This window comes from Apodemus sylvaticus, chromosome 10 (assembly GCF_947179515.1).
Source record: "Apodemus sylvaticus chromosome 10, mApoSyl1.1, whole genome shotgun sequence".
In the NCBI taxonomy this organism is placed as follows: Eukaryota; Metazoa; Chordata; class Mammalia; order Rodentia; family Muridae; genus Apodemus; species Apodemus sylvaticus.
The window spans coordinates 17,815,867-17,837,021 of NC_067481.1; the positions used below are offsets into that span (position 1 = coordinate 17,815,867).

The following is a 21,155-nucleotide window of genomic DNA, read 5'->3' on the forward strand; positions in this document are numbered from 1 at the left end:
CAACCTGCACCAAATCCCTCTAGCCTCTGCAGCTTTTTTCTTGATATCTCTACTAGCCCTGTCTATAAGAGCCATTATCATAGTAGCTTTATATCCTGAGCCCCTGGATTCATAGCATGTATATTGGCAGAATGCCTCTATGAGCTAGCTGCTCTAGAAAAGCTGCAGCTGACTCATCTGGTCCCTGCTTAACCTTACATACCTTGGTCAAATTCTGGCCTGCCATGCCCTCGAGACCTGTCAGTGGAGTCTGGTGTTGGTGTGTCAGATGCCTCTTACCTTTTGTCTGAAGGGGTAATCTTTTTGGCTTCCTGTATTACAAATAAAACAGTCTCAAAGAGATTAATTAGTCTCTTGGGAAATATACCCTTAGTGAGAGAGCTACCATAGTATCAGGATAGGTGGTCTCAGGTCCTCTCCTGCTCCATTCTGTGGTCTTCTCTAAATATCAATTGAGCATAATTATTACCATTTTGTAAATTATAAACTATAAGATAGACATAACATCTAGTTTATCATCCCTGTCAATTAAACAGGACCCTTTCATCTGTATTATCTTAAAAGACTGTCAGAATTAACACTTAAGAATTAACATTGTAAGAATTGACTCATGTCCTGGCTTTAAATTTTATGTCACCTGAAAATCATTTATTTAAATCTATATGAGCTTTCTCAGGATTAAACAGCTTGGGCTCTATGTGAGTCTAACAGTCTTCAATACCATCAGAAATCTAAGAGTGACCAATATTATCTAAATATATACATATATATACATACATATATATATATATATATCTTAACACAACTTTTAAGACTTAAATATCAAATTCCATGGATTTTTGACATTTTTTGAAAACCAACTATCTATGTAAAGTAATGTGGACTGTTGTCAAACTATCTTCAGCTATTTCTGATTAAAACCTAGAAAACAACCTAACAATAAACTCAGAGCCTTATATTTCTATTTAGCCCTAAACTCATAGGTTTAAAGATCTCAGATCGGTAAAAATAACAAAGAACTGGGTGTACATCCTATACTTTTAAATTTAGCATTTATACCAATGAAAACCTTGATTTTTCTATCAAAATAAATCCTGTATCAAATAAGAACTTATGCCTTGAACTTAATACCAATTATAAAGATTTTTATCAAATGAAATTAATTTTATTTTCTCCCCGTTTTAAATCTGACCATTTCTATATTCTCTAGAAAGACCGTTTCTTCAGTCTCAACATGGATGTTGAGATATGAAGGGGAGTGGCATTTTCTGTAATGTAACTCTCAAAACAAGATTTTAGTATCACAAAGACAGATTTTTCATTTGCTATTTTAGAATCTAGTCTTCTGGAGGTCTCTCTTATTGTGACCTCTCTCCCAGAGGAACAATATAACCACAAAGTTTAACATCACATCGATCATAATAATTTAAACAACTTAAAATAAAAGAAATAAACCATCTGTACCAATTTAAACCCAAAATTCTCGCACGTGCCACTTTGAGCGTCTTGTTAAGACTTGTTTTCCTTTCCCGGGGGGGGGGGGGGGCGTCAGAGCCCAAGTATTTTGTCTCTCCTTTTGTTCTAAGTAGGCGCCCTTGAGTCATGTGACCTGATTTTGGCGCCACAGAAGGAGTTGCTTTTCAGTCAAAGTCAAAATACTATTGTCTGTCTAAGTTCAAGAACACAAAACACGATACAAAATAACACCACATAGACAGCCTGACCCTGCCACAGTCAGGCCTCTAGATTCAAGAACACAGAGCAAGGAAAATCACACAATTTGTCCCTAGAGGGGCCCAGTTTCAGACACCGGTGCTTCAGCACAAACTGCAGGGACCAGAAGCAAAACAAAATGGCTCCCGCCCTTACTGACTCGCTGTTTACAGATCGAGAGCCTTATTCAGCTCTCTCCCAGGTCTAAAGCTTCCTCTAGACCCTCACAGTCTCGACTCTAGCAGCTGCCAGTCGAACGCACCACACCAGAAGCTTGCAAGCAAAACCGTTTGGTTTTCGATTTTTGATAGACATGGTGTCTCTGTGTAGCCCTGGCTGCCCTAAAACTTGCGTTGGAGACCAGGCTGGCCTGGAACTCATAGAGATCTGCCTGCCCCTACCTTCACAGTACTGAGAATAAAGGCATGCACCACCCCACCCCCACCCCCACCCCGCGGATTTCATTGTTTTGAGATACAGTGTCCTAGAAGGAGGCTGGCCTTGAGTACCTCTTAATCCTCCTCCCTCTACCTCCCAGGTGTTTGCATTTCAGGAAGACATCCATCATTAAGTTCTGTAGTGCTGGAATGAAAACCTAGATTTTTTCCATTTACCTGGTGTGTGTGTGTGTGTGATTCGCTCAAAAATTGCACCCAGGACTGAGGAGTTCTGGTGACTGTTTTTTTGTTTGTTTGTTTGTTTGTTTGTTTGTTTTGGGGTTTTTTCGTTTATTTGTTTTTCTGTTTTGTTTTGTTTTGTTTTTGTTTTTGTTTTTGCTTTTTTCGAGACAGGCTTTCTGTGTGTAGCCCTGGCTGTCCTGGAACTCACACTGTAGACCAGGCTGTTCTCCAACTCAGAAATCCACCTGCCTCTCTGCCTCTCAAGTGCTGGGATTAAAGGCGTGTGCCACCACTGCTCGGCTACACTGTTTTATTTCTGTGTTGGCTTGGTTTTGGATTTTTCATAGCCATGGTTTCTCTGTGTGGCCCTGGCTGTCCCAGAACTTGTGCTGAAGACCAGGCACAAGTTAATTTTAAAAAGGGGGGCAGGGAGAGCTCACCTAGGCTCTGGAGCTGGCCCCGCCTGATAGGATCCACCCCTTCCTGTATGTAAAAAAAAAAAAAAAAAAAAAGGTATATAAAGCCTTGATGGCCGCACTGGCGGCCAGAAGCCTCAGGACTCTCGCTGGGTACAGAAGAGGCAGAGTGGGAGTCAGAGCTCGGATTGCACCTGCGGCCAGAGCCACAGGCAGAGCAGTGGAAGGCGAAAGCAACAGGAGTGCCAGCTTGAACAGGAGCAGCGCAACCCGGGCGGTCAGATTCGGAAGGAGACTGGTTGCAGAAGTCTAGGAGGCGAAGCCAGAGCAGCGTTCGGACACCTCGGTGGCACTCAAAGGACCGGTCCTCACACTCTGACTGGGGAGAGACATAAGGCTCCCGGGCCTAGAAGGGTTCCAGGCGCTCTCGGTCCCCAGAGTCATCAGAATCTAGCTGGGACTCCCCAAGACGCTCCTGGAGTTTCGGAGGCAGCAGCCATGGCTCCGAGGCAGCAGCACAGCCTGCAGGAACGACTGTGGCTTCCTGAGGAGCACAAGCTGCAAAAAGAGCTGCTCAAGGCCCTGGAGACACCTGAGGAGAAGCGCGCACGAAGACTGGCCAAGAAGGAAGCTAAGGAGCTCAAGAAGCGCCAGAGGATGGGCTGGGGCGAGGATCACGTGGGCTACAGCAACAGCGACGATGCCTTTGGAGACAACAACCTGCTGGGCACCTTCATCTGGAAGCAGGCCTTGGAGAAGAAAGGCATCAGCCACCTGGCCGACCAGGAGCTGAAGGAGCACAGCAAGAGGATCCGGGAGGAGAACCGGCTGGAGCTGCACAAGGTCAAAAGGCTGCGGCTAGAGCGGGAACGCGAGCGAGCCAGGCGGGAGCAGGAGCTGGAGTTGCTGCAGCGGGAGAAGGAGGCAGAGCACCTTCAGACCTGGGAGGAGCAGGAGCACAGCTTCTGCTTGCAGCAGGCCAAGCTTCGCTCCCAGATCCGAATCCGAGCCGGGCGGCCCAAGCCCATCGACCTGCTGACCAGGTACATCAGTGCAGAGGAGGACTGGAACCTGGACGTGGGGATGCACGAACCCTGCACCTACCTCAACGGCCTCACGGTGGCAGACTTGGAGGACCTGCTAGAAGACATCCAGGTGTCCATGGACCTGGAGCAGGGCAAGAACGTGGACTTCTGGCGGGACATGACCACCATCACAGAGGATGAGATCGCCAAGCTCCGCAAGCTGGAGGCCTCTGGCCAGGGCCCAGGCGAGCGCCGCCGGAAGACGGTCCACGCAGCGGTCAGCTCCGACGTGCAGGCGGTGTTCAAGGGAAAGACCTACAGCCAGCTGCGGGCCATCTTCCAGGCCATCGAGCGCAAGGTCCGTGCCGGCGGCCCCGGCCTCGACACGGGCTACTGGGAGAGCCTGCTGCAGCCCTTGTGTGCACGCATGGCCAGGGCCAGGCTCCGTGAGCGCCATCGAGATGTTCTTAGACGGAAGCTGTGCCAGCTGAAGCAGGAGCAGGGCGTGGAGAGCGAGCCCCTGTTCCCCGTCCTCAAGCCAGAGCCCAAGGCCACCCCCAGCCCCGAACCTGAAGAGCGGGCCCCCAGCCCCGGGACTTCAGTGACCCCAGCACCGGGGGAGGCAGATGGCGAGGCCGTGGCGCTGGAGGAGGAGCTGATCCAGCAGAGTCTGGCCGACTTTGATGCTGGCCGCTACAGCCCGCAGCTGCTCAAGGCGCATGAGCTGCCGGCGGGCGCGCAGGTGCTGGAGCCGCAGGAGGACCTGCAGCGCCTGCAGCAGTCCCGCCAGCAGCTTCGGGCCCCAGGGGACGCGAGCGAGAACTCAGAGGACACCTTCCTCCAGCGCGCCAGGGAGGGCATGGGGCGGGACGAGGCGCACTTCAGCCTGGAGGTGCCGCTGCCTGGCCGCGCCTACCTGTGGTCCGACAAGTTCAGGCCGCGCAAGCCGCGCTTTTTCAACCGCGTGCACACGGGCTTCGAGTGGAACAAGTACAACCAGACGCACTACGACTCGGACAACCCTCCGCCCAAGATCGTGCAGGGCTACAGATTCAACATCTTCTACCCGGACCTCATCGCGAAGCGCGCCTCGCCCGAGTACTTCCTGGAGGCCTGCGAGGACAACCCGGACTTTGCCATCCTGCGCTTCCACGCGGGCCCGCCCTACGAGGACATCGCCTTCAAGATCGTCAGGCGCGAGTGGGACTACTCACACCGCCACGGCTTCCGCTGCCAGTTCGCCAACGCAATCTTCCAGCTCTGGTTCCAGTTCAAGCGCTACCGCTACCGCCGGTGACGCCTGTGGGCTGCGGTCCCTGCCACCCACGCCGGGCCCTGCACAGCTCCCGAGTGCCAAGGCCCAGAGGACCAGGAGGCCGCCTTCGGAAGCCCTGGGGATCCGTGGACTGCGCGCAGGCGAGGGCAGGAGAAAAAGGAGGCTAGAGCCTGTGATTGGGCATTGTGAAGGGAAGGTGGGCTGAGAGGTTTAGAGGCGGGACAGAGGGAGAAGAAGATGGAGATGGAGATGGAGAGAAGATGGAACCTGTGGGATCTAGGAACCTGTGGGATCTAAAGACGAACCAGAACCAGGATGTCCTGGGAACAATAGGAATTTGGGATTTCGTAGATGATTAAATCATGTAGGGTGGGCTTGCCTCGTCTAGGTGTGCAGCTTGTGTCAATATCAATTAAGTTTTAAGGTCTTTGTGTGGGTGTTTTGTGGGTTGAGGATTTATTGTAATAAATCTGACTGATAAATTACAAGCCTCTGGAGTTTTCTTTAGACCGGTCTGGGGTGTGGGGAGGGATTCGACCCCGCTACAGCATCACACTAAGGGCAGGGAACGATGTCTGGGAAGGCCAGAGTTACCTCCTTCCCCCAGGTAACCGCTGAAAATCGGGTGGGCCACCACTTGGGGAAAGCCATGGAGGCAGGAGGACCACCGCGGTCGAGAGTAGGCAGGGATAGCCGGGTTTGGGTTTTAATAATCACACATTACAGAGGACCACCTCTGGGCTTCAGTTTCCAGCTCTGTGAGGGTCACAGCCCTGCTGGCCCATCCCTGCCTGCCTGCCTGTCTTTCAAGGACTTGGAACTGTTCTTGGGCTGACTGAGGTGGCAGAAATATCTTGTTTCCATGGACTTGCTCAACCACCCCATGTGGTTTTGATACATTAAATAAAAAGCTTAAGCTAAAAAAAAAAATAATACAGTCTTGGGGCTGGACAGATGGCTGTTAAGAACACTGACTGGTCTTCCAGACGTCCTAAGTTCAATTCCCAGCACCCAAAAAGTGGTTCACAACCCTCTACTCGTGTGTCTGAAGACAGTAACAGTGTACTCACATTTAAAAACAAAAATCTGTTTTGAAAAATCCAGTCTCTTTTAAAATCCAATTTCTCTTTGAAACTCCAATTCTCATTTTTTGCAAAGTTTAAACACTTGCCTGGCCGGTGTAATGCATGCCAGCAAAGTCTGCACTGGCAAGAAAGAGGCAGTCGGTTCACTACATTCAAGGTCAGCCTTGCCTCCAGACTGAGTTCTAACAGAGCCAGGGAGTGGTGGTGGTAGTATGTGGGGGTGGGGTGGGGTGGGGGATGGGGGGTGAGGAGAGAGGTGGTTAAGTTCCTGAGGAGTGGGCTCCTATAAAATCAAAGCAAGTATATGGTGTCTTAAAACCATCTAGCCGGGCAGTGGTGGCACACGCCTGTAATCCCAGCACTTGGGAGGCAGATGCAGGCAGATTTCTGAGTTTGAGGCCAGCCTAGTCTACAGAGTGAGTTCCAGGACAGCCAGGGCTACTCAGAGAAACCTTGTCTCAAAAAGACAAAGAAAATAAATAACATTTATAATGAGAACTGATGCTTTGTTTGTTTGTTTGTTTGTTTGTTTAACCAAGCCCACTCAGTCAGTCAACAGGTTCTCCAGTGCAGGAGTGAGGATTGAAAAGAAAGAGACAATTAGACAAAACTGCAGTATGACCTCAGTCAATTCTGAGACTGAAGGGCGAGTTTAATAATTCCAAATCCATTTTTATACCATTTAATTACCTGTAGGAATTAAGGTCAATAGTAGTACAATAAGGAATAAGCAAGACAGTAAACACAAAATTGTCAATGCAGTAAGCAAAGTCCCACATCATTTCAGTGACAGTTGTTTCCAAGGGTGTGTAAGGATGACCAAAACACCTGAGCCTACTTCCTTGTCCAAGCCCAGAATCTTGCCTGAAGCCTGCTTCTGCCTTAACCTACTTCCTCATTATGCCCTAATGTCAGATTCCTGCTTGGGCCCGTGTCTCTGGTCAATATCAGACTCCTGCCAGGCAGCATGGTACCCCAGTAAGGCTCTCCCACATTTGTTTTTTGTTTTGTTTTGAGACCCAGCTTCTCTGTGTCTCCCTGGCTGTCCTGGAACTCACTCTTTAGATCAGGCTACCTCAAACTCAGAGAACAGCCTGCCTCTGCCTCCCGAGTTCTTAAAGTCTGTACTACTACTACCCAGCCTGACAAGATTTTAAGACTGTGAAGTCTCCTCTGGAAAGGCAACTGTTCCCCGTATCCCCTGCCCCAGACCCATCCCATCCCCTACCCCCAGCTGGGAACCTTTGCTTCTTCAAGCATGGTATTCCTGGGGAAATTCCTATGTCTTTGTTTCAATTGTCTGATAGAGGGGGAGAACACTGTTCCTGCCAGGTCTGTCACACCAATGCTGCCACCTCCTGCTACCAGAAGACAGCCTGGGCTATTCCTTTGCAAGAGTTGTAGTGAGTGCTTCTGAGGGAAACCAATAGTACTAGAAAATGTAACTTCCCATCCCTGCACAGCTGGTTGCTCTCAATGAGCCTACCTTGGGGTTGTAAGGGTTAAGTGAGACAATGTAGCTGGAGATGGGTACCCAGAGAGTCTGAAGGAATGATGTACCTAGAAGAGAAGGAGAGAGGGATACAGTGGCCCCCATGTGGCCAGGAATGACCAAAGCCATCAGGCTGGGGACTGGCCTTCTCCAAGTTTTGGCACCATCTTCTAGGTTATTTAGTAAGACTCCCCAAAACCAAGGGTGCCCCAACATCCCACACCTCGGAAGACAACACCCAAATCACTCTGAGAAATGGTCTCGATACAATAACATGAGGATTTTTTTATTCCAGAATTCTGGGTTCCACAGCTATACACCGCACAGGGCTAGAGGACTATGGACCACGAGTGCCAAATTGCGACAGCCTTTATAAGTTTACGGAAAAGCCCATGAATCACAAACCAATCATTTCTTAGCATGGAGAGCCCTTAAAATGTGAGCCAATTGATTTGTACCACTCCATAGTTTTTAGGCCAATCAGTTTAAATTATTGGAGCCCACGCTCAGTGGACCAATTAGTTTCCTATTTTCTTGAATGTCTATAGCTGCATGAACTCCTGCATAGGGGTAATGGCATAAGCAGTTTACAGAAGCAAGATAAGCTTAGCCCATTTCCAGTTACCTTGTGGGGCCAGGATCACCTATTCAAGGCCTTTCTGCTAGGTCTAAACAAAGGGCAGGCTCTGGAATGTGACCTTTTACCTAGTTTCTAACAAAGCGAGATAGCATTTTAAACTGCTGACTTCTTGGGCTCATTAGATTAGGCTCTATTATTTTCTATCCTTTCACTCCCCACTTCTTCTCTTGTTAATAGTTCTAATCTTAGAACTATAGAGCTAAATCTCTGACTCTATATATTCTGGATTGTCCTGCCCTAAATCTCTGATATTGTTGGCGTAGCATAAGAATCTGCACAGCACTTATTCGTTCCCTAATAAAAACTATTAACCGGTTAATCACACAGGTTCCAATTGTAAGCAAAAGGAGTAAAATTACAAAGGGTCTCATCAAAGCAGAAAGCAGGGTGGATAAAGGGTACAAGATAAGGGCCTTTCCACCAAGTCTCAAGGTATTCTGTGCAGTGGCGTCTAACGTAGACCGAACCTCCAACTTGGAAATGACTTGCAAGTCTCTTTCTCCTGAGTAGGCCTTCCATGGTCGCTGCCTCACCCACTCGATGGCCTTGAGCCTAGAGAACAAAAGCCTGAAGCAAAAAGGGTAGGAGAGCTATTTAATTATTAACACCAGTCTCTGTGGTCAATTTGGTAAGGGTTTCTTTCATCAGGGTTCCAGCAACAGTTCCTGAAGCCTTCTTATACAGATCCAGTCACCTATCTGGAAGCATTGAGGTGTCTCTGGCATGCCTGGAGCATTTAAGGCAAATCTCATATTGTGGGACACCTCCTGGGAGGGCCCAGTGGACACCAAAGGAGTTGGGGTATCAAAGAGGACCTCGAGGGGGGGGGTCAGGTTAAAATGGTAGGGGCTCTTCAGAAACAAGGGGAGAGGCACCACCCAGCCTGAGCCAGTCTCCAAGGTCAGTTTAGTTAAGGTCTTTGATAGCCTTTTGTTTATTCTCTCTACCTGCCTTGAGCCCTGGGGACAGTACATCCAATAATGTTTCCAATTAGTCCCCAATATCTCTGTCAATTTCTGACTTACCTTAGAAACAAAAACAGAACCATTATCTGATCCAATTACCTTGGGCACTCTGAAACTCGGGAAATTTTCTTCTAACCTTGGCAGCTGTTTCCTGCTTCAACTGATCTAGAGAAAAGTATATATGAATGCTGGAAGATATTTTATAACCATATTCTCCTGCCTTAGTTTTTATAAAACCTCTTAATATATTCTAGACTGTTCTCTTCTAGGTCTTTTACCCTGTTTACTCTTTACTGCATAAGCATTTACTTGCTGGCATATCTTACACTGTTCTATTATCTCTCTAGCCTAAAACCTGAGTCATAAATACATACATTTGGTCTCTTAACTGCCAGGACAAAGGTTTTTTTTTTGTTTTTTTTTAATCCCCTAAATGAGTCCTTCTGTACATTTGGCCTAGTGAGTCTTTGGCTTACTTTCCCGGGAGTACAGTTCTCCCTTCTTGTGTTCACCCTCTCTTGGTAATAGTTGGTAGGGTGGCCAGTAATCTCAGTCCTTTTTTAAGTGAGGCTGTTCCTTAATTTTGTCCCATTTCCCAATGGGTGTCTCTTACAGGCCCATAATCAGTATAGGCTCCTGCATATCCATTCCTGGAGCCACTTGCTCTGCCTAGTTATTGCCCATTGAGTCTTTTCCCTTTGGACATCCTGGGCAGTGAATACTCACAGTGGTTGACTTCATTAGGACATCTAAGAGGTCCAATATTTCCTGTTGGTTTCCTCTGATGTGAGCTGTCCTCTTGGCATATATCCCTGTTGACATGGGCTGTGTCAAAGGCATACCTGTTATCCGTGTGGATGTTGATTTTCTTGCTGGTTCCAAGTTTCAAGGTCTTGGTGAGGGCAACAAGCTCCACTTTCTGTGTTGACATGCCAGGGGGTAAAGATTCTTCTACCCAGATGACATTTGTGCCGTCCACCATAGCAGCACCTGTTTCCATCATGGAGAAAACTGCTCCTGTCTGTAGCAACTTTCAGCGGGGGTCAATCTCTCCTTTTGGGCCAGTTAGCTACAGCCCGTTGCACAGGAAGCATATCTGCCCCCCTCCCCATTTTGGAGAGTATGTCTTACTCCAACAGAGAGTAGGAACAGTCTGGGGTGACCCTAAATGAATGGGCTTCCCATCCCATCCCTAGGTCCGCTGTTCTTCGGGTAGTCCATGAATACATTTTGGTGCCAGGGGCTCCTTGGATCCAAGATCTTTTCTTGGAAAGAGCACCATTGGCTTGGAAGACTGAGTGTTGAGCCCCTGTGTCCACCAAGAACTGAATGGGTTTCTCCTTACTCCCACAGTTATCCTGGGTTGGGGGAGGTGGTCAGAAAACCCATCTCCCCTAGTTGCTACCTTCACCCAGGGCTAACACCTGGGTTTGCCATTTGGGGGCACTTTCCCAAGACCTGGGAATTCCTGCTCCTGGCTTCTATTTCTTAGGGCACACTCTGGCTCAGTGGCCTCTTTCCTTACAGTATGCACACTGGTCCTTTTCTGTCTCCCTTTTCTGCTTTTTCTAACTATTATATCCAGGATTCTCTGTAGCTTCCTTCCTTCTCTGTCATTTTCTTTCTTTTTCTCCATTTCTTTTCCTCCTCTGTCTCCCTGTGTCAGCAAACTGTACTAAATCTCTCTATAGACTTTCTCAATAACCTATACTACTAAATCCTTCTACAGACCTTCTCAGCAACCTGCACCAAATCCCTCTAGCCTCTGCAGCTTTTTTCTTGATATCTCTACTAGCCCTGTCTATAAGAGCCATTATCATAGTAGCTTTATATCCTGAGCCCCTGGATTCATAGCATGTATATTGGCAGAATGCCTCTATGAGCTAGCTGCTCTAGAAAAGCTGCAGCTGACTCATCTGGTCCCTGCTTAACCTTACATACCTTGGTCAAATTCTGGCCTGCCATGCCCTCGAGACCTGTCAGTGGAGTCTGGTGTTGGTGTGTCAGATGCCTCTTACCTTTTGTCTGAAGGGGTAATCTTTTTGGCTTCCTGTATTACAAATAAAACAGTCTCAAAGAGATTAATTAGTCTCTTGGGAAATATACCCTTAGTGAGAGAGCTACCATAGTATCAGGATAGGTGGTCTCAGGTCCTCTCCTGCTCCATTCTGTGGTCTTCTCTAAATATCAATTGAGCATAATTATTACCATTTTGTAAATTATAAACTATAAGATAGACATAACATCTAGTTTATCATCCCTGTCAATTAAACAGGACCCTTTCATCTGTATTATCTTAAAAGACTGTCAGAATTAACACTTAAGAATTAACATTGTAAGAATTGACTCATGTCCTGGCTTTAAATTTTATGTCACCTGAAAATCATTTATTTAAATCTATATGAGCTTTCTCAGGATTAAACAGCTTGGGCTCTATGTGAGTCTAACAGTCTTCAATACCATCAGAAATCTAAGAGTGACCAATATTATCTAAATATATACATATATATACATACATATATATATATATATATATCTTAACACAACTTTTAAGACTTAAATATCAAATTCCATGGATTTTTGACATTTTTTGAAAACCAACTATCTATGTAAAGTAATGTGGACTGTTGTCAAACTATCTTCAGCTATTTCTGATTAAAACCTAGAAAACAACCTAACAATAAACTCAGAGCCTTATATTTCTATTTAGCCCTAAACTCATAGGTTTAAAGATCTCAGATCGGTAAAAATAACAAAGAACTGGGTGTACATCCTATACTTTTAAATTTAGCATTTATACCAATGAAAACCTTGATTTTTCTATCAAAATAAATCCTGTATCAAATAAGAACTTATGCCTTGAACTTAATACCAATTATAAAGATTTTTATCAAATGAAATTAATTTTATTTTCTCCCCGTTTTAAATCTGACCATTTCTATATTCTCTAGAAAGACCGTTTCTTCAGTCTCAACATGGATGTTGAGATATGAAGGGGAGTGGCATTTTCTGTAATGTAACTCTCAAAACAAGATTTTAGTATCACAAAGACAGATTTTTCATTTGCTATTTTAGAATCTAGTCTTCTGGAGGTCTCTCTTATTGTGACCTCTCTCCCAGAGGAACAATATAACCACAAAGTTTAACATCACATCGATCATAATAATTTAAACAACTTAAAATAAAAGAAATAAACCATCTGTACCAATTTAAACCCAAAATTCTCGCACGTGCCACTTTGAGCGTCTTGTTAAGACTTGTTTTCCTTTCCCGGGGGGGGGGGGGGGGGGCGTCAGAGCCCAAGTATTTTGTCTCTCCTTTTGTTCTAAGTAGGCGCCCTTGAGTCATGTGACCTGATTTTGGCGCCACAGAAGGAGTTGCTTTTCAGTCAAAGTCAAAATACTATTGTCTGTCTAAGTTCAAGAACACAAAACACGATACAAAATAACACCACATAGACAGCCTGACCCTGCCACAGTCAGGCCTCTAGATTCAAGAACACAGAGCAAGGAAAATCACACAATTTGTCCCTAGAGGGGCCCAGTTTCAGACACCGGTGCTTCAGCACAAACTGCAGGGACCAGAAGCAAAACAAAATGGCTCCCGCCCTTACTGACTCGCTGTTTACAGATCGAGAGCCTTATTCAGCTCTCTCCCAGGTCTAAAGCTTCCTCTAGACCCTCACAGTCTCGACTCTAGCAGCTGCCAGTCGAACGCACCACACCAGAAGCTTGCAAGCAAAACCGTTTGGTTTTCGATTTTTGATAGACATGGTGTCTCTGTGTAGCCCTGGCTGCCCTAAAACTTGCGTTGGAGACCAGGCTGGCCTGGAACTCATAGAGATCTGCCTGCCCCTACCTTCACAGTACTGAGAATAAAGGCATGCACCACCCCACCCCCACCCCCACCCCGCGGATTTCATTGTTTTGAGATACAGTGTCCTAGAAGGAGGCTGGCCTTGAGTACCTCTTAATCCTCCTCCCTCTACCTCCCAGGTGTTTGCATTTCAGGAAGACATCCATCATTAAGTTCTGTAGTGCTGGAATGAAAACCTAGATTTTTTCCATTTACCTGGTGTGTGTGTGTGTGTGATTCACTCAAAAATTGCACCCAGGACTGAGGAGTTCTGGTGACTGTTTTTTTGTTTGTTTGTTTGTTTGTTTGTTTGTTTTGGGGTTTTTTCGTTTATTTGTTTTTCTGTTTTGTTTTGTTTTGTTTTTGTTTTTGTTTTTGCTTTTTTCGAGACAGGCTTTCTGTGTGTAGCCCTGGCTGTCCTGGAACTCACACTGTAGACCAGGCTGTTCTCCAACTCAGAAATCCACCTGCCTCTCTGCCTCTCAAGTGCTGGGATTAAAGGCGTGTGCCACCACTGCTCGGCTACACTGTTTTATTTCTGTGTTGGCTTGGTTTTGGATTTTTCATAGCCATGGTTTCTCTGTGTGGCCCTGGCTGTCCCAGAACTTGTGCTGAAGACCAGGCACAAGTTAATTTTAAAAAGGGGGGCAGGGAGAGCTCACCTAGGCTCTGGAGCTGGCCCCGCCTGATAGGATCCACCCCTTCCTGTATGTAAAAAAAAAAAAAAAAAAAAAGGTATATAAAGCCTTGATGGCCGCACTGGCGGCCAGAAGCCTCAGGACTCTCGCTGGGTACAGAAGAGGCAGAGTGGGAGTCAGAGCTCGGATTGCACCTGCGGCCAGAGCCACAGGCAGAGCAGTGGAAGGCGAAAGCAACAGGAGTGCCAGCTTGAACAGGAGCAGCGCAACCCGGGCGGTCAGATTCGGAAGGAGACTGGTTGCAGAAGTCTAGGAGGCGAAGCCAGAGCAGCGTTCGGACACCTCGGTGGCACTCAAAGGACCGGTCCTCACACTCTGACTGGGGAGAGACATAAGGCTCCCGGGCCTAGAAGGGTTCCAGGCGCTCTCGGTCCCCAGAGTCATCAGAATCTAGCTGGGACTCCCCAAGACGCTCCTGGAGTTTCGGAGGCAGCAGCCATGGCTCCGAGGCAGCAGCACAGCCTGCAGGAACGACTGTGGCTTCCTGAGGAGCACAAGCTGCAAAAAGAGCTGCTCAAGGCCCTGGAGACACCTGAGGAGAAGCGCGCACGAAGACTGGCCAAGAAGGAAGCTAAGGAGCTCAAGAAGCGCCAGAGGATGGGCTGGGGCGAGGATCACGTGGGCTACAGCAACAGCGACGATGCCTTTGGAGACAACAACCTGCTGGGCACCTTCATCTGGAAGCAGGCCTTGGAGAAGAAAGGCATCAGCCACCTGGCCGACCAGGAGCTGAAGGAGCACAGCAAGAGGATCCGGGAGGAGAACCGGCTGGAGCTGCACAAGGTCAAAAGGCTGCGGCTAGAGCGGGAACGCGAGCGAGCCAGGCGGGAGCAGGAGCTGGAGTTGCTGCAGCGGGAGAAGGAGGCAGAGCACCTTCAGACCTGGGAGGAGCAGGAGCACAGCTTCTGCTTGCAGCAGGCCAAGCTTCGCTCCCAGATCCGAATCCGAGCCGGGCGGCCCAAGCCCATCGACCTGCTGACCAGGTACATCAGTGCAGAGGAGGACTGGGACCTGGACGTGGGGATGCACGAACCCTGCACCTACCTCAATGGCCTCCCGGTGGCAGACTTGGAGGACCTGCTAGAAGACATCCAGGTGTCCATGGACCTGGAGCAGGGCAAGAACGTGGACTTCTGGCGGGACATGGCCACCATCACAGAGGATGAGATCGCCAAGCTCCGCAAGCTGGAGGCCTCTGGCCAGGGCCCAGGCGAGCGCCGCCGGGAGACAGTCCACGCCTCGGTCAGCTCCGACGTGCAGGCGGTGTTCAAGGGAAAGACCTACAGCCAGCTGCGGGCCATCTTCCAGGCCATCGAGCGCAAGGTCCGTGCCGGCGGCCCCGGCCTCGACACGGGCTACTGGGAGAGCCTGCTGCAGCCCTTGTGTGCACGCATGGCCAGGGCCAGGCTCCGTGAGCGCCATCGAGATGTTCTTAGACGGAAGCTGTGCCAGCTGAAGCAGGAGCAGGGCGTGGAGAGCGAGCCCCTGTTCCCAGTCCTCAAGCCAGAGCCCAAGGCCACCCCCAGCCCCGAACCTGAAGAGCGGGCCCCCAGCCCCGGGGCTTCAGTGACCCCAGCACCGGGGGAGGCAGATGGCGAGGCCGTGGCGCTGGAAGAGGAGCTGATCCAGCAGAGTCTGGCCGACTTTGATGCTGGCCGCTACAGCCCGCAGCTGCTCAAGGCGCAGGAGCTGCCGGCGGGCGCGCAGGTGCTGGAGCCGCAGGAGGACCTGCAGCGCCTGCAGCAGTCCCGCCAGCAGCTTCGGGCCCCAGGGGACGCGAGCGAGAACTCAGAGGACACCTTCCTCCAGCGCGCCAGGGAGGGCATGGGGCGGGACGAGGCGCACTTCAGCCTGGAGGTGCCACTGCCTGGCCGCGCCTACCTGTGGTCCGACAAGTTCAGGCCGCGCAAGCCGCGCTTTTTCAACCGCGTGCACACAGGCTTCGAGTGGAACAAGTACAACCAGACGCACTACGACTCGGACAACCCTCCGCCCAAGATCGTGCAGGGCTACAGATTCAACATCTTCTACCCGGACCTCATCGCGAAGCGCGCCACGCCCGAGTACTTCCTGGAGGCCTGCGAGGACAACCCGGACTTTGCCATCCTGCGCTTCCACGCGGGCCCGCCCTACGAGGACATCGCCTTCAAGATCGTCAGCCGCGAGTGGGACTACTCACACCGCCACGGCTTCCGCTGCCAGTTCGCCAACGCAATCTTCCAGCTCTGGTTCCAGTTCAAGCGCTACCGCTACCGCCGGTGACGCCTGTGGGCTGCGGTCCCTGCCACCCACGCCGGGCCCTGCACAGCTCCCGGGTGCCAAGGCCCAGAGGACCAGGAGGCCGCCTTCGGAAGCCCTGGGGATCCGTGGACTGTAGATTGCTGACTGCGCGCAGGCGAGGGCAGGAGAAAAAGGAGGCTAGAGCCTGTGATTGGGCATTGTGAAGGGAAGGTGGGCTGAGAGGTTTAGAGGCAGGACAGAGGGAGAAGAAGATGGAGATGGAGATGGAGAGAAGATGGAACCTGTGGGATCTAGGAACCTGTGGGATCTAAAGACGAACCAGAACCAGGATGTCCTGGGAACAATAGGAATTTGGGATTTCGTAGATGATTAAATCATGTAGGGTGGGCTTGCCTCGTCTAGGTGTGCAGCTTGTGTCAATATCAATTAAGTTTTAAGGTCTTTGTGTGGGTGTTTTGTGGGTTGAGGATTTATTGTAATAAATCTGACTGATAAATTACAAGCCTCTGGAGTTTTCTTTAGACCGGTCTGGGGTGTGGGGAGGGATTCGACACCGCTACAGCATCACACTAAGGGCAGGGAACGATGTCTGGGAAGGCCAGAGTTACCTCCTTCCCCCAGGTAACCGCTGGAAATCGGGTGGGCCACCACTTGGGGAAAGCCATGGAGGCAGGAGGACCACCGCGGTCGAGAGTAGGCAGGGATAGCCAGGTTTGGGTTTTAATAATCACACATTACAGAGGACCACCTCTGGGCTTCAGTTTCCAGCTCTGTGAGGGTCACAGCCCTGCTGGCCCATCCCTGCCTGCCTGCCTGTCTTTCAAGGACTTGGAACTGTTCTTGGGCTGACTGAGGTGGCAGAAATATCTTGTTTCCATGGACTTGCTCAACCACCCCATGTGGTTTTGATACATTAAATAAAAAGCTTAAGCTAAAAAAAAAAAAATAATACAGTCTTGGGGCTGGACAGATGGCTGTTAAGAACACTGACTGGTCTTCCAGATGTCCTAAGTTCAATTCCCAGCACCCAAAAAGTGGCTCACAACCCTCTACTCGTGTGTCTGAAGACAGTAACAGTGTACTCACATTTAAAAACAAAAATCTGTTTTGAAAAATCCAGTCTCTTTTAAAATCCAATTTCTCTTTGAAACTCCAATTCTCATTTTTTGCAAAGTTTAAACACTTGCCTGGCCGGGGTAATGCATGCCAGCAAAGTCTGCACTGGCAAGAAAGAGGCAGTCGGTTCACTACATTCAAGGTCAGCCTTGCCTCCAGACTGAGTTCTAACAGAGCCAGGGAGTGGTGGTGGTAGTATGTGGGGGTGGGGTGGGGTGGGGGATGGGGGGTGAGGAGAGAGGTGGTTAAGTTCCTGAGGAGTGGGCTCCTATAAAATCAAAGCAAGTATATGGTATCTTAAAACCATCTAGCCGGGCAGTGGTGGCACACGCCTGTAATCCCAGCACTTGGGAGGCAGATGCAGGCAGATTTCTGAGTTTGAGGCCAGCCTAGTCTACAGAGTGAGTTCCAGGACAGCCAGGGCTACTCAGAGAAACCTTGTCTCAAAAAGACAAAGAAAATAAATAACATTTATAATGAGAACTGATGCTTTGTTTGTTTGTTTGTTTGTTTGTTTAACCAAGCCCACTCAGTCAGTCAACAGGTTCTCCAGTGCAGGAGTGAGGATTGAAAAGAAAGAGACAATTAGACAAAACTGCAGTATGACCTCAGTCAATTCTGAGACTGAAGGAAGAGTTTAATAATTCCAAATCCATTTTTATACCGATTTAATTACCTGCAGGAATTAAGGTCAATAGTAGTACAATAAGGAATAAGCAAGACAGTAAACACAAAATTGTCAATGCAGTAAGCAAAGTCCCACATCTTTTCAGTGACAGTTGTTTCCAAGGGTGTGTAAGGATGACCAAAACACCTGAGCCTACTTCCTTGTCCGAGCCCAGAATCTTGCCTGAAGCCTGCTTCTGCCTTAACCTACTTCCTTATTATGCCCTAATGTCAGATTCCTGCTTGGGCCCGTGTCCCTGGTCAGTGTCAGACTCCTGCCAGGCAGCATGGTACCCCAGTAAGGCTCTCCACATTTGTTTTTTGTTTTGTTTTGAGACCCAGCTTCTCTGTGTCTCCCTGGCTGTCCTGGAACTCACTCTTTAGATCAGGCTACCTCAAACTCAAAGAACAGCCTGCCTCTGCTCCCCGAGTTCTTAAAGTCTGTACTACTACTACCCAGCCTGACAAGATTTTAAGACTGTGAAGTCTCCTCTGGAAAGGCAACTGTTCCCCATATCCCCTGCCCCAGACCCAGCCCATCCCCCACCCCAGCTGGGAACCTTTGCTTCTTCAAGCATGGTATTCCTGGGGAAATTCCTATGTCTTTGTTTCAATTGTCTGATAGAGGGGGAGAACACTGTTCCTGCCAGGTCTGTCACACCAATGCTGCCACCTCCTGCTACCAGAAGACAGCCTAGGCTATTCCTTTGGAAGAGTTGTAGTGAGTGCTTCTGAGGGAAACCAATAGTATTAGAAAATGTAACTTCCCATCCCTGCACAGCTGGTTGATCTAGATGAGCCTACCTTGGGGTTGTAAGGGTTAAGTGAGACAATGTAGCTAGTGGTGGGACTTAGAGCATCTGAAGAAAAGATGTACCTAGGAGAGGAGAGAGGGATACAGTGGCCCCCATATGGCCAGGAATGACCAAAGCCATCAGGCTGGGGACTGGCCTTCTCGCAGTTTTGACCCCATCTTCTATGTTATTTCCTCACTGCCCCTGAAATGGGCCAATTTAAACCGGATTAGATCATATTAAAGACAGGTTTATCAGCAAGCTGTTGTGTGTTGTGTGTTGGGCAAGCTCACTGAGCCCAAGGAGCTGTCCCTGGGGAAGTGGCAGGGGTAGAAGAGAGAGAGACAGAGAGAGAGAGAGAGAGAGAGAGAGACAGAGAGAGAGAGAGAGAGTTTGTGTGTGTTTGTGTGTGTGTTTGTGTGTGTGTGTGTGTGTGAGTGAGAGAGACAGACAGAGAGACAGAGAGACAGAGAGATCTGGATTATATACGGAGGAACCCGAGGGGATGAGAGTCTGGGAAGTTCAGGCTGGGGCCATGATATGCCAGACTGAGACTGAGGGATGCTGGGAGAATGGGGAAGTCTGGTGTCCTCTGGAATATAAAATATGCACTTCAGTCTTTTGACCCCTGTGTGTATATGTCTCTCTGTTTCTCTGTCTCTCTCTCTCTCTCTCTCTCTGTCTCTCTCTCTCTCTCTCTCTGTGTGTATTTGTTTTAAGACCCCCCAAAAACCAAGGGTGCCCCAGCACCCCATGCCTTGGAAGGCGACACCCAAATCACTTTCGAGAAATGGTCTCGATGCAATAACATGAGAATTTCTTTATTCCAGAATTCTGGGTTCCCCAGCCGTACACGGCACAGGGCTAGAGGACTGTGGACCCCGAGTGCCGAATTGCGACAGCTTTTATAAGTTCACAACAGAGCCTGCGAATCACCAACCAGTCATTCCTTAGCATTGAGAGCCCGAGAATCACCAATCAATCATTTCTTAGCATCGAGAGCCCGTGCTCAGTGGACCAATTAATGTCCTATTTTCTTGGAGCCTAGAGCTGTGTGAACTCCTGGATAGGTAGTGGCATAAGCAGTTTACAGAAGAAAGATAAGCTTAGCTTAGTTCCAGTAACCTAGTGGGGCCAGGATCACCTATTCAAGGCCTTTTTGCCTAGGTCTTAAAGGGCGGACTCTGGAATATGAACTTTTACCTAGTTTCTAACAAAGAGCGGGCTCTGGAATATGAAGTGTTTGGGGCTCCTTAGAAGGCTGGAGTTAGGCTGTATTTTCTATTCTTTCATTCCCCACTTCTCTTGTTATGAGTTCTAATCTTAGAACTATAGAACTAAATCTCTGACTCTATATATTCTGGATTGTCCTGCCCTAAATCTCTGATATTGTTGGCGTAGCGTAAGAATCTCCACAGCACTTATTCATTCCCTAATAAAAGCTATCAACCGGTTAGTCACACAGGTTCCAATTGTAAGCAAAAGGAGTAAAATTCCAAAGGGTCTCATCAAAGCAGAAAGCAGGGTGGATAAAGGGTACAAGATAAGGGCCTTTCCACCAAGTCTCAAGGTATTCTGTGCAGTGGCGTCTAACGTAGACCGAACCTCCAACTTGGAAATGACTTGCAAGTCTCTTTCTCCTGAGTAGGCTTTCCATGCTTGCTGCCTCACCCACTTGAGGGTCTTAAGCCTAGAGAGAAAAAGGCCTGAAGAGCACAAAGGTTAGGAGAGCTATCTAATCATTACCATCAGTCTCTGTGGTCAATTTGGTGAGGGTTTCTTTCATCAGGGTTTCAGCAACAGTTCCTGAAGCCTTCTTATACAGATCCAGTCACCTATCTGAAAGCAGTGAGGAGTTTCTGGCATGCCTGGAGCATTAAAGGCAAATGTCATATTATGGGACACCTCCCGGGAGGGACCAGTGGACACCAAAGGAGTTGGGGTATCAAAGAGGATCTCTAGGGGGTCAGGTTAAAATGGTAGGGGCTCTTCAGAAACTAGGAGAGAGGCACCACCCAGCCTGAGCCAGTCTCCAAGGTCAATTTACTTAAGGTCTCTCATAGGGTTCTGTTTATTCTCTGTACCTGCCTTGAGCCCTGGGATAGTACGTCCAATAATGTTTCCAATTAGTCCCCAATATCTCTCAGTTTCTGACTTACCTTAGAAACAAAAACAGAACCATTATCTGATCCAATTACCTTGGGCACTCTGAAACTCGGGAAAATTTCTTCTATCTTTGGTAGCTGTTTCCTGCTTCAACCCATCTAGAGAAAAGTCTCTATGAATGCTGGAAGATATTTTATAACCATATTCTCCTGCCTTAGCTTTTATAAAATCTCTTAATATATTCTAGGCTGTTCTCTTCTAGGTCTTTTGCCCTGTTTACTCTTTACTGCATAAGCATTTACTTGTTGGCATATCTTACACTGTTCTATTATCTCTCTAGCCTAAAACTTGAGTCATAAATATATACATTTGGTCTCTTAACTGCCAGGACAAAGTTTTTTTTTTTTAATCCCCTAAATGAGTGCTTCTGTGCATTTGGCCTAGTGA

General features: G+C 48.4%; 2 protein-coding genes across 2 annotated transcripts in view; both read left to right on the forward strand.

Annotated features, from left to right (window-relative positions):
- Window positions 1-5,071, forward strand: part of LOC127693585 (cactin-like) — a 15,104-nt gene extending 10,033 nt beyond the window's left edge. Inside the window, 3 exon segments of the mRNA XM_052194559.1 lie at window positions 2,882-3,023; window positions 3,026-3,237; window positions 3,239-5,071. Of these exon segments, the coding sequence (XP_052050519.1) occupies window positions 2,882-3,023; window positions 3,026-3,237; window positions 3,239-5,071 (2,187 nt within the window).
- Window positions 5,072-5,621: 550 nt separating this feature from the next.
- Window positions 5,622-16,047, forward strand: LOC127693586 (cactin-like). The gene is given in 4 exon segments (XM_052194560.1): window positions 5,622-5,657; window positions 13,858-13,999; window positions 14,002-14,213; window positions 14,215-16,047. Coding segments are annotated over 4 exon segments (2,223 nt in total).
- Window positions 16,048-21,155: the final 5,108 nt, after the last annotated feature.